The 11,500-nt window shown below is 46.1% G+C and overlaps 1 protein-coding gene across 1 annotated transcript; it reads left to right on the top strand.

Annotated features, from left to right (window-relative positions):
• The first annotated feature begins 2,879 nt into the window (after positions 1-2,879).
• LOC124777964 (transcriptional regulator ovo) lies at positions 2,880-11,062 on the top strand. The gene is made up of 3 exons (XM_047253523.1): positions 2,880-3,472; positions 3,575-4,116; positions 9,585-11,062. The coding sequence occupies exons 1-3, from the start codon at positions 3,056-3,058 to the stop codon at positions 10,561-10,563; spliced, it is 1,938 nt and encodes a 645-aa protein (XP_047109479.1). The 5' UTR covers positions 2,880-3,055; the 3' UTR covers positions 10,564-11,062.
• The last annotated feature ends 438 nt before the right edge of the window (positions 11,063-11,500 follow it).

Raw genomic sequence — 11,500 nt, 5'->3', positions numbered from 1 at the left:
GTGTAGGGCTTTTTCCGTCTGCTACGGTTAATTGGCCGCTATCCACATATGGTGAGCATGCGCACAGCCGTGAAGTTTGGATGGCGCACTGCTCACTGCCTCTCATGTCAAACGAATTGTCGGGCCGATATACGTATCTACAGTAGTAGGACAGGTGCTGTTCCACTCGGCACTGAGAAGACTCGCTACGTTAATATGGCTGCGCGCACCGTTCACTTAAGATCCAAATCTCCTCGCATCAAGGTAGGAACTTCGCTGTTTCCCACAGACTTAAGAGTAATTCTGAGAACCTCGAGACCGGAGCCCGAAAACTCTCTGTGTCAGAGCCAGTTGAATTGGGGATGTTCGTGAAGTCCCAAACATGCAGTTTAAGAGCTTCTAATAGGGACTAAAGAGGTGTCATTGTGAACAGGAATTATTGTTCGTAAACGTACCGTTTTCCTGTTATTGCTGAAATACAACTGAAACCCGTTATTGAACGTCTCCCGAATCGCAAAGGTGAACTCGATTGTCGATTCATTGCTTCTGCGTCCAGAAACATGAACTGATCGACGAAACGCGCTCACTTGCTGTAATCAAAAATTTTGTCTGGTAGCACGGCATCAGTACGCGTTCTGGAGTATCCATGAGTCCTACACCAGCCGCTAACATGTCATTCAATGAAGCCTCCTCTCAGATCCGATGGGATCTCGTAAAATTGATAGGCTCCAAGAGTAAATAAATCAACGGAATCAAATTCAGTAGAAATAAATGGCACTAAACTGGGTTTCCAAGACCCACACGCCTTTTTGTAAGCCGTTCGTCCAGAGGACTACAGACCGACCATAGGTCTTGCTCCATATTTGATAATACATCTTTAAATGCGAACATTTGAGATTAGGTTGTATCGTCACTGTTATGATTATTAATTGAAATACACGAGAAACTCTAGCCAATCACTTTTAGTGATCTTTGCACTAAGTATTTCGGATTACTAGACCCCTATTATTAAGTTCCTGATGGCCGGACTGTCCTGAATCAAGCTCCAAACACCTTCGCGTTGCGTCTTGGAGAGGGAAGGCTTAGCGACGCTGTTGATGCAGCTGTGCTGCGTTGGTGAGGTTAAGTTCGGCGACCTCCTTAATGCTACTCGAGACACACTAGGCTTCAACCTCTCCCTTCTCTTGTTATCAAGGAGTACAAAAATGATATCACACTATACACACATATTTTTCAGTCACCTGTACTCAACAGATACACTTAAGACACAGCTCTTATACACCGCGAGGAAAGAGGTCGTAGTGCGCGAAAGGTGAAAACTACTGATAACCAAATGAACTCAAAATTCCACTAACCTAGCTTCGGATATTGAAGTTCTGTAGTCTATTATTACTAAATAATAATTAGCAGAAGTCATGTTTCTAAAGTGCTTGTGATTGTCTATTTAGTGAACATCGTGTAGTTGGTACGAGGGCAGAAGCAGCTGAACTTTTCACGTCATGTTTAATTGAGACGAGTCGACATTTGTGAAACGCACGTTCTCCTCTTAGCGTGATGCTCTGTTGGTGTCGATGCCGAATAGTCTTATATTACAGACTGGCGTCATGTGAGCCTTTTGGTGTATATGTGTTTGTGTGTGTGTGTGTGGGGGGGGGGGGGGGGGGCGCTTGAGCTCACGCGTTCCGCGTTCCAAGGAGAGATACGAACTATATCGCCTTTCCATAGTTGACTTTGTGTTGTTGTTGTTGTTGTTGTGATCTGTCCAAAGGCTGGTCTGATACAGCTCTCCATGTTTCTATATCCTGTGCACGCCTCTTCATCTCCGAATAGGTACTGCAACCTACATGTTTCTGAATCTACTTACTGTCCTCATCTCTTGGTCTCCCTCTACAACTTTTACTCCTCATACTTCCTCCAGTACTAAGCTGACAATCCTATCAACCGTTACCTTCTTTTACTCAAGTTGTACCACAAATTTCTTGTCTCTCCAGTTCTGTTCAGTAACTCTCATTAGGTATTTATGTACTCATCTAATCTTTTAGCATTCTTCTGTAGCGCTGTATTTCAAAAGCTTCTGTTCTCTTCTTGTCTAAACTGTTTATCGCCGATGTTACACTTCCATGCATGGCTACTCTCCAGACAGATACCCTCAGAAAAGACGTCCTAACGGTGAAGTCTATATTCGACGTTAACAAATTTCTCTCCTTCAGAGATGCCTTTCTTGCCGTTGCCAGACTACATTTTCTATCCACTCTACTTCGGCCATCATCAGTTACTTTGCTGCCCAAATAGCAAAAACTGTCTACTTCTTTAAGTGTCTCGTTTCCTAATGTTTCCCTCAGCATCACCTGATTTGATTCAACTGCACTCCATTATTCTTGTCTTACTTCTGTTCATGTTCATCTTATATCCCGATTTCAAGAAACTGTACAATCCGTTCAACTGCTCATCCAAGTCGTTTGCAATCTTTGACAGAATTCAATGCCATTGCCAAACCTGAGGATTTATATTTCTTCTGACTCCAAATTTTTCTTCCATTCCCTTTACCGCTTGCTCATGCGACATATAAACTCCTAAATTACCGAGTTCTCTGATCACTTGAAACGAATTGATTATTAATGATCCTGATATTAGATAATGCTGTTTATAGTTGTTTTCAAACTTTGGTCTTCATTTTCAGAGCATCAGTTGTATTCGGTTTCATGGAATGCGTGTTATTTGCTGGATAATGCAAATTTGTAGTTACATTGGCTAAATTACATTGCAATAGAGTCTGTGTGTTTTTATACTCTTTCCTTAAATCGAAACATAATGTGTTTACATCAGAAAACAGTTTTGCTAAGGTAAACAAAAATTATAACAGTTCATTGTTTGTTTCGCAGGTGGAGACGTGATGAAACGAGAAAGGCGTGACTGCATTTTGCCGCTGACGTAGACAGCACCACCTCGCTTGCAGCGATCGCAGCGTTATGGAATAAGAGGCGGAGGACACCGAGAATCCAGAGCAGAGTTGACACTGGAGAGTCTTCCGTGTACCAGAACGCACATTTGTTGGAGGACCCCACCCCACGTGATAATGGATATCACAGAAGCTTTCAGAGCGGAAGACATATCAAAGACGGACTTCTTCGATTTCGTCGTGGCCCCCGACGTGGGTGACCCGCCGCACGCGCTGACCTTCAACCGCTCGCTGATGAAGTCCATGGGCATATTCATCGAGAACTCCTCGGTGAACAGCGGCGCCGCCCAGATGGGTGCGTTCCAGGAGCTCAAGGAGGCCAACAACAACCACCTGGTGATGGCGTCCGCGGCGGGCGCCGCCAACGCCGGCGGAGACCCGGGGGCGCTCGCCTTCTCCGAGCACGGCTTCTGGTCGTCGCCGCCGCAGTGCGACAAGGAGACGGTGCGCCTCGAGACGGCCTTCTTCGAGGACCTCAACACGTACTGCTGGAGCCAGGACAGCGACGCGTCGGGCTCGTCCAGCCACAAGGAGGCGGCCACGCCCGGGGGCGGCGGGCGGCCGGGGGCGGCCGGCGGCGGCAACACGGACGGCGCCATCTACACGCTGACGGTGCTGCACGGCAACGAGCCGCAGCCGGCCGGCGCCGCCGCCACGTGGTACCGCCCCCCGGAGGCGGCGGCCGCCAAGGGCGACCGCGGCGCCGCCTCCGCCTCCGCCGCCCCCGCCGGCGGCGCCCCGGAGGCCGGCCTGCGGCAGATGGCCGCCCAGCAGCAGCAGCAGCAGCAGCCGCAGGCGGCGCTCGACATCGACGCCATCCTCAGCATCGTGCCCGGCGACGGCCACGCGCGGACCAGCGGCCCGTCCTTCCACTCCAACGGCTACCACCCGCACCAGCCGCACAGCCACCAGGACGCCAGCACGCTCAGCCCGCACCAGGCCATGGCCCACGAGATCAAGACGGAGCAGCAGCAGCAGCAGTACAGCTACGAGCACATCTCCGAGTCGTCGCCGATGATGGAGACCAGCGGCGACGCCGAAACGTTTGGTGGCGCCACGGGCCAGACCGCGGCTTCCAACAACAACAACGACTGGAAGATTGGCGACAACAACAGCGGCACCAATGTCGACTCGCTGCTGAGGAGTGCACTTCAAGGCAAAGGGGCCTTCTTGAACAGGTAAATTTTATATCTTATTCATTTCTTTGGGAGTCTTTTCCCCGCATTCATTCTAAGTGGTCAAAATAGTTCGTTTTAACTTCCACAAATGCATTTTAACAAACGAGAACTTTCTTTTTCACATTATGTTAATGCAAAACCCTCATGTCTGAAAAAGAGAATCTTTTCGTTCATACTATGTTTTCTTTCCACTGCGTTGCATACTACACAAATGTAGTTTTTAATATCCACTGCACCAGTTTTTTCTATTGCCAACAATGTTTGTCCAAAATTTAGAAAGTTGTTTTCCTCTGTACTGCTAAATGGTCTCAAGTCTTTAGCACACATTGACAAACATTTTTCACCCACTAACTGCTTGTCCTCTTTGAAAATATTTATGGAATGACGAAACTTTTGGTAAAATTTACAAACACATCGTAACGTACTCGAGGTTTCCGAATGTGTGGTTAGTATATTTTTTACACAAAAATGCATTGTGAGACACCTACCTATTTTTCTGAAGCTGTGTCACTAACACACTAAAGCTTTTCACCTGCCGGACTTGAGTCTTGTTTCGTGACTGATGTATATTTCCCAGTTCTTAATTTCTCCTGAGTCTCCCTTAAGTTTGGTTTGTCTCATCTTGCTGCTTCCACAGTTAAGATAACTAAGCTGCAGTGAAACTATCTACGCAAACATATAGCTGGCTATTCTATAGTCACGATGGATTAATAGAACAAGCTGTGGTCAGATGCGGCAGGCTGAACGGGGTCCCGTGAAACTTGACAGGCTTGTGGAAACCCAAGTTGCCCTGTTTTGAGCTGTGCTTCAGTACACATGTACTCTCGTGTTTCCGCTGTGACAGGCTGAGCTGCTTTAATGGTTGCGGGGGAGATAGGGGCAGGCAGGGTTGGAACAAGAATTTGTGCACCTCTTTGTACTAGCTAAGGATGTTCGTCTCAGTTCGAAACCACATTTATATGCATACAGACCATTACTCCAAAGGTTTTCCGTTGGCAGCCTATACCGAACTATCTCTATCGTCTCTAGAACAAACTCGACAGCTTACTAGAAACGAAAGTCACCGAGAAAATGCCACAAGCAACTGTGTAACGCTAGTCGTCATCGTCAAGAAATGGTTATTTACGCACGCGCGATGATTTTAATAGCACAATTAACACACAGTTCATAGCCCATTCCATGGCCAGGTGACTTCCTGTAGCAGTTAGAGAGCAGTAGACCCTCTCTGGATAACATATCTGTTGTGGAAGCTGGTTGGGAGTAATGCTGTAAGAGTGGTGTGTAATAACTTTAGAGAAATACGTCTACAAAATAGAAACAACTGCCGATTTTGGCTACGGTTGCAATGCTTTTGCTATTCGTCCACCAATGGAGAAATTGATGTACTGTACATGTCTTTTTTTGGTTTTAGGTCTCCTTTCTTAAGCATTCGCAGTTACACAAGTAATACCGGTTACATACTGTCTTTTGCGACTGTAATAGGTCTTATTTAGACCATAAGAGTATCACTTTATTGCAAAAGATCTTCAGTGCTTACTGCAAGAACTTTTTTTTTCAAATATTTTTGTCAGGGTCGTTAGCCGTTCTCATGTATTACATTACACCACTCTCAGTCACTCCGTCAAGTTAACCCTAGTAACACTAAAGAGGGGAAAATTTTACATTCCTACTAAACAATTAAATATTACTACACCAAATTTTATTCAAGGGAAGACATATTTTACACGTTATACATTACTTAAGTACAGTTATTAGATCCCCAATGGTTTGATAAATACTACAAAAGTCCAGTCTTATACCCTACTGAAATCGTAAATTTTACGAGGTTTCAGTAATCTAAGGTTAAAATTCATAACTCAGCTCTCAACCCAGAACTGACTGCACACACACACACACACACACACACACACACACACACACACGCGCGCGCGCGCGCGCGCGCGCGCGCGCGCGCGCACTAGTCAAAAAATATAAGCTCACGCACACTCCCACAACCACTGGAAACAAAACAAACGACTGTCACACCATACAATATCAAAACAAACTACACAAGGTGTAAATGTATCCACACAGCAAGAAAATGTAAATATATCTAGTGTTAGTGAAGTACAGTGTTATGAAAATCGGGCATCTAAGTGTGGAAGAACATTAAGAACGACGTAGGAAGCAAAAGATCGTAATTAATAATTATAATTGAATATTGTCTAACAGTAGTAATGTAACAACATGAGAACTGTTTACGGATTGACAAACAGATTTGTGATAAAATCCATATTGTTACAGTATTAACTGAAAATGCTTTGAAATAAAGCGAAATGCCTAATATGGTCCAAAAAAAGTCTTTTATTAGAGTCGCAAAAGGCGGTATGTATGTACTGTGCGGTAGAATGTCCACTTACATTTGCCTGGATGTGGCATTGTAACTATCTTCAGAATTGTAAGTTTGAATAATTTCAAATAAAATTTCCTGTTCATTTGACAGTAGGAAGTGTGTCGAAATAGCATTTTTGTTAAACTGTGACGTGATGCAATGCCCAGTAGAAGGGTTATAACTAAATAAAAGTGGACATTCGTCTACATAGTTCCTAATCAGTTTCTCAGTTGCTAGACCCCAAGGAAAGACACTGCTACCTAACAATAAACGGTTTTTTAGTGAAAGTTATTGTACACAATGAAGCAGCTCAAACCCTAATGAACTTTTATATTAACTGATTCCGGTCGCAGCAGTCTGCCTACGTGCGTAATCTTCTTAAGTTTGAGTTACTGATGTTGCAAAGGCTCCGCAATCTTTTGTGATATCTTCTGGGTGATCATTTGTCACAGGTCACTCTCTGTCTCCGTCTTTGGACTGATTATTTTATTATTTTAAGCTCGCATTTGGCAAATCTATTTTTGCTCTTTTTGTAAAAGTCTTCATTGGTCATTAAATGTCATAGGATTGCAATATCTATAAAAATATCCACTACAGTACAGAAGTCTGCTGCTCTTCTTTTACGAGTGTCATTTCAAAAGCCCTGCTCACTGCAAAAGCACAACCGTTACGGTGGCGTCATCAAGTTGAAATTCATGACGAATGTTTGCGAGACTTTAGGTGTGACGTTCGTGTTGGCTGGTTCGCGTTACTGTCTGGTGGACAATTCATTTTTAAAATAGAACCTAAAATCGAGTCAGGTCGGGTTGCACGGAGTGACCAGCCAGCGTTTCTGCAGCCAAATCGAATCCCTAGGTGGAAAGAACGCAACGAAAATGCACAACGCTTTGAGAGAAGTATGCGGGAACAGTGTACTGGACCGTAGCACAGTATCACGGTAGTGTGCTCGTTTCCGCGAAGGCCGGCTGAGCACTGTGGACAACCCAGGAAGTGGAAAGCCATCAACTGGAACAGAGTACACCTCTCAAGTTATTGTTAATGATATTTTGGGAGAGGATTGACAAAAAAGCATGTGAGGAAACAGCATACGAGGTCAGATTTTTTGTCACTTCAGTTAACATAATCGTAACTGAAAAGTTGCAGAGGAGAAAAGTTGCTGCCAGATGGGTTGCGTATGACCTGAGGGAAGAGCAGTTCGCAAAAGAATCGCAAAAAGATTGCTTCAATGTTATCGAACAGAAGGAGAACAGTTTCTGAAAAGGGTTATTGCAGTTGGCGAAACCTGAATGCGAGATTTTGAGCCAGAACTGAAGTCTCAGTCGTCACAATGAAAAAGTTCCGTCTCTCCACCCCCCAAAAAAGTTACGCCGCCAACATTCAGTGATGAAACTGACGATGATCTTTGCGTGTGACATGAATAGACTCATAGCTACAAATAGAGTGGCCAAGGAGACATCTGTAAAAGGCGCGTACCACAAGCTGCTTCTGCAAGATGTTTTGCGCCCGAAAATTCGTCAAATAAGGCCTGACATACTTGCAGTTGGTGACCTCATTTTGCACGATAATGCAAGACCGCATACTGCCCAGCCAGTGATAGAAACGCTCGACAAATATGGATGGCAAATACTTCCTCACCAACCATAGGGATACAGTGCTGATATGAGCCCACGAGACTGATTTGTTTCCTAAATTGAAGGAACAACCCGGTGAAAAATCTTTTGTTACAATTGGTGAAAATTCCGGTGAGGTGACCCGAGTAAACAGACAGGTCAACAATGATGATGCCCTATGCACAGTACAGACGTTCCCAAACCGATGGGAAGCTGTCACGAGCAAGAATGGTGATTATATTGATGGCCTGTATACGTATTTTGTAAAATAAATTATTTTCTTCAGTTCTGTCTGAAAGTGTGTGCAGTACTTTTTAAATGACCCTAATAATTGTATATTGAGCAAGCAGTAAAGGAAACAAAAGAAAAATTCGGAGTAGGTATTAAAGTCCATGGAGAAGAAATAGAAACGTTGAGGTTCGCCGATGACATTGTAATTCGGTCAGAGACAACAAAGGACTTGGAAGAGCAGTTGAACGGAATGGACAGTGTCTTGAAAGGAGGATATAAGATGAACACCAACAAAAGCAAAACGAGGATAATGGAATGTAGTAGAATTAAGTCGGGTGATGCTGAGGGAATTAGATTAGGAAATGAGACACTTAAAGTAGTAAAGGAGTTTTGCTATTTGGGGAGCAAAATAACCGATGATGGTCGAAGTAGAGAGGATATAAAATGTAGACTGGCAATGGCAAGGAAAGCGTTTCTGAAGAAGAGGAATTTGTTAACATCGAGTATAGATTTAAGTGTCAGGAAGTCGTTTCTGAAAGTATTTGTATGGAGTGTAGCCATGTATGGAAGTGAAACATGGACGATAAACAGTTTGGACAGGAAGAGAATAGAAGCTTTCGAAATGTGGTGCTACAGAAGAATGCTGAAGATTACATGCGTAGATCACATGACTAATGAGGAGGTATTGAATAGAATTGGGGAGAAGAGGAGTTTGTGGCACAACTTGACTAGAAGAAGGGATCGGTTGGCAGGACATGTTCCGAGGCAACAAGGGATCACAAATTTAGCATTGGAAGGCAGCGTGGAGGGTAAAAATCGCAGAGACCAAGAGATGAATACACTAAGCAGATTCAGAAGGATGTAGGTTGCAGTAGGTACTGGGAGATGAAGAAGCTTGCACAGGATAGAGTAGCATGGAGAGCTGCATCAAACCAGTCTCAGGACTGAAGACAACAACAACAATAATTCAAATTCCAGTTTCTCTTGTGAGGTCATGTATTTTCCTGAAAACTGTTACTCAACATAGTCTAGTGCGAACTCACGATTTTCTTATACACACCTTTGCCTCTTTTCATTTCATCGGTCTCCAGTCATTTCTTTTCCTCTTCTTCTTCTTCTGCGTCCTCCCTCCCCTCCCACTCTTCCATTGTCCTTTTTCTTTGACCCGTGACAAAAGTGCTGGCCCTCGGAAACACGCGCCCCGGTTGCCACAGCTCAGTTGCGCCACTAACGAGAGAACGTTGCCCCTTGTGCAGGTACAACGGCGTGCACAAGAGCGACTGCCTCAAGGACGGCCACACGGAGCTGCGCCGCGCGCTGTCCACGCCGCCCGGCAGCCACGGCAGCGGCTCCAAGACGCCGACGGCGGCCGAGTCGCCGGTGTTCGTGCCCGAGGCGGCGGAGGACAGCGCCGACAAGAAGCCGCTGGTGCAGCACCTCCAGCTGGACAGCGGGCCGGCGGGCAGGGCCGCCATGTTCGACGACGGCGACCACCACTCCCCGCCCGCCACCAGCGTCGACGACATCCTCTTCTCGTTCCCGGGAGGCTTCGACGAGAAGATACGGAACATCACGAACGAGGTCGTGGAGTCGGCGAAGCGGTTCTGCGTGATGGAGCAGCAGCCGCACGACCAGCACCACGCGTCCATGTACATGGCGCGGCTCCCGCCACCCACCCACGACGGGCTCGCGCTGATCCCTCTGAACCACCACCACCAGCACCACCACCACCAGCACCACCACCACCACCAACAGCACCACCCCCACCAGCAGCCGCACCACCACGCGCTGTCGTCGCCCCCGGCACCGCAGCACCAGACGCCGCCGCCGCCGCCGCCGCAGGCGCCGCCGAGGGCCAAGAAGTACTCCAAGAAGCAGAGCTCCGCGGCCAAGGGGGCAGCGCTGCAGGGCGCGGCCGGCAGCACGCCGGGCGCGCGCAAGGAGCGCTCGCTGCACTACTGCAGCATCTGCAGCAAGGGCTTCAAGGACAAGTACTCGGTGAACGTGCACATCCGGACGCACACCGGCGAGAAGCCCTTCTCCTGCACGCTGTGCGGCAAGAGCTTCCGCCAGAAGGCGCACCTCGCCAAGCACTACCAGACACACATCGCGCAGAAGAATCTGACACCGGGCGGAGGCGGCGGCGGCGGCGGCGGCTGCGGAGGCGGCAGCGGCAGCGGCGTGTCCAAGCCGTCCACCAACAAGAACCGGTACGCCGCTCCCAAAGCCTCGTGATTACTGCGGCTCGGACGGCTCCTTCTCCTCTAAAACGGTCGCAGCAGGCTCCGAAACAGACTTTCTGTCCAGTGGCTGTGTTGGCACTAATGTTACCATCTTCAGAGCATTTGGCTTTGTAGGTCAGTCCGTATTTCCGAGTCACCAACTACGTCACTGTTATTAGCAAATGTAATTTTTTTTATCTCGTGGACACACAGTGCATTTTATATAAACTACACTGCATATTTTAGTTTATAGATGCCCCTGTGAATTTCAATAAGTGTGGAAAGTTATAAACGTCCCGTTTTTCTTTTTACTCCTGCTGATCTCTCAGTATTATTACTATTATTATTTTATTGTTATTATTTAATACTTGTTTTTAAGTTTCGTATAAATGTAAATAATTATATCACAACGATAATTTCGGCGGAGGCGATGAAGATGACCATACCAAACCACTGTCCAAAACTTCACGGAGTAGCACAAAAATGACTCGTTCACATTTTATCAAGCATTTTTGCTGTCAGTATTCTTCCATAAGCGCTGGAATATTATACTACTCGAAAAAGAAAAATATAATTTTGTTACAATATTCTTTCCAGAAAACTACGACAAAATCATATGAAGAATAAAGAGTAACATGTGGAGAAATTCCATAGTGAGACCAGAACATCCTTGACATAAGGTAATGCCTTCTGCTTTTCTGAGATATGCTAGTGTGTGGAGCAATGTGACAGAAAAATAATCATTCAATAAAGTGGAAACTGTCTCAGATGGTTTGTTTCGACTGCAGCTTCATAGTTAACCAAATTTATTCAGTTATCACAAATAGATGATGTTTCAAACATAAATCAAACTCTAGTGGTGATCGATCACGTCGTGGGCAACTGTTGTTAGAGACATAATGGTCGCTGACGCTTCCTCACGGTGCTGGGGGCCGTCCTGTACTGGTTAT

The sequence above is a fragment of the Schistocerca piceifrons genome, chromosome 2 (genome assembly GCF_021461385.2).
Source record: "Schistocerca piceifrons isolate TAMUIC-IGC-003096 chromosome 2, iqSchPice1.1, whole genome shotgun sequence".
In the NCBI taxonomy this organism is placed as follows: Eukaryota; Metazoa; Arthropoda; class Insecta; order Orthoptera; family Acrididae; genus Schistocerca; species Schistocerca piceifrons.
This window is presented reverse-complemented; position numbering and strand designations above follow the sequence as displayed.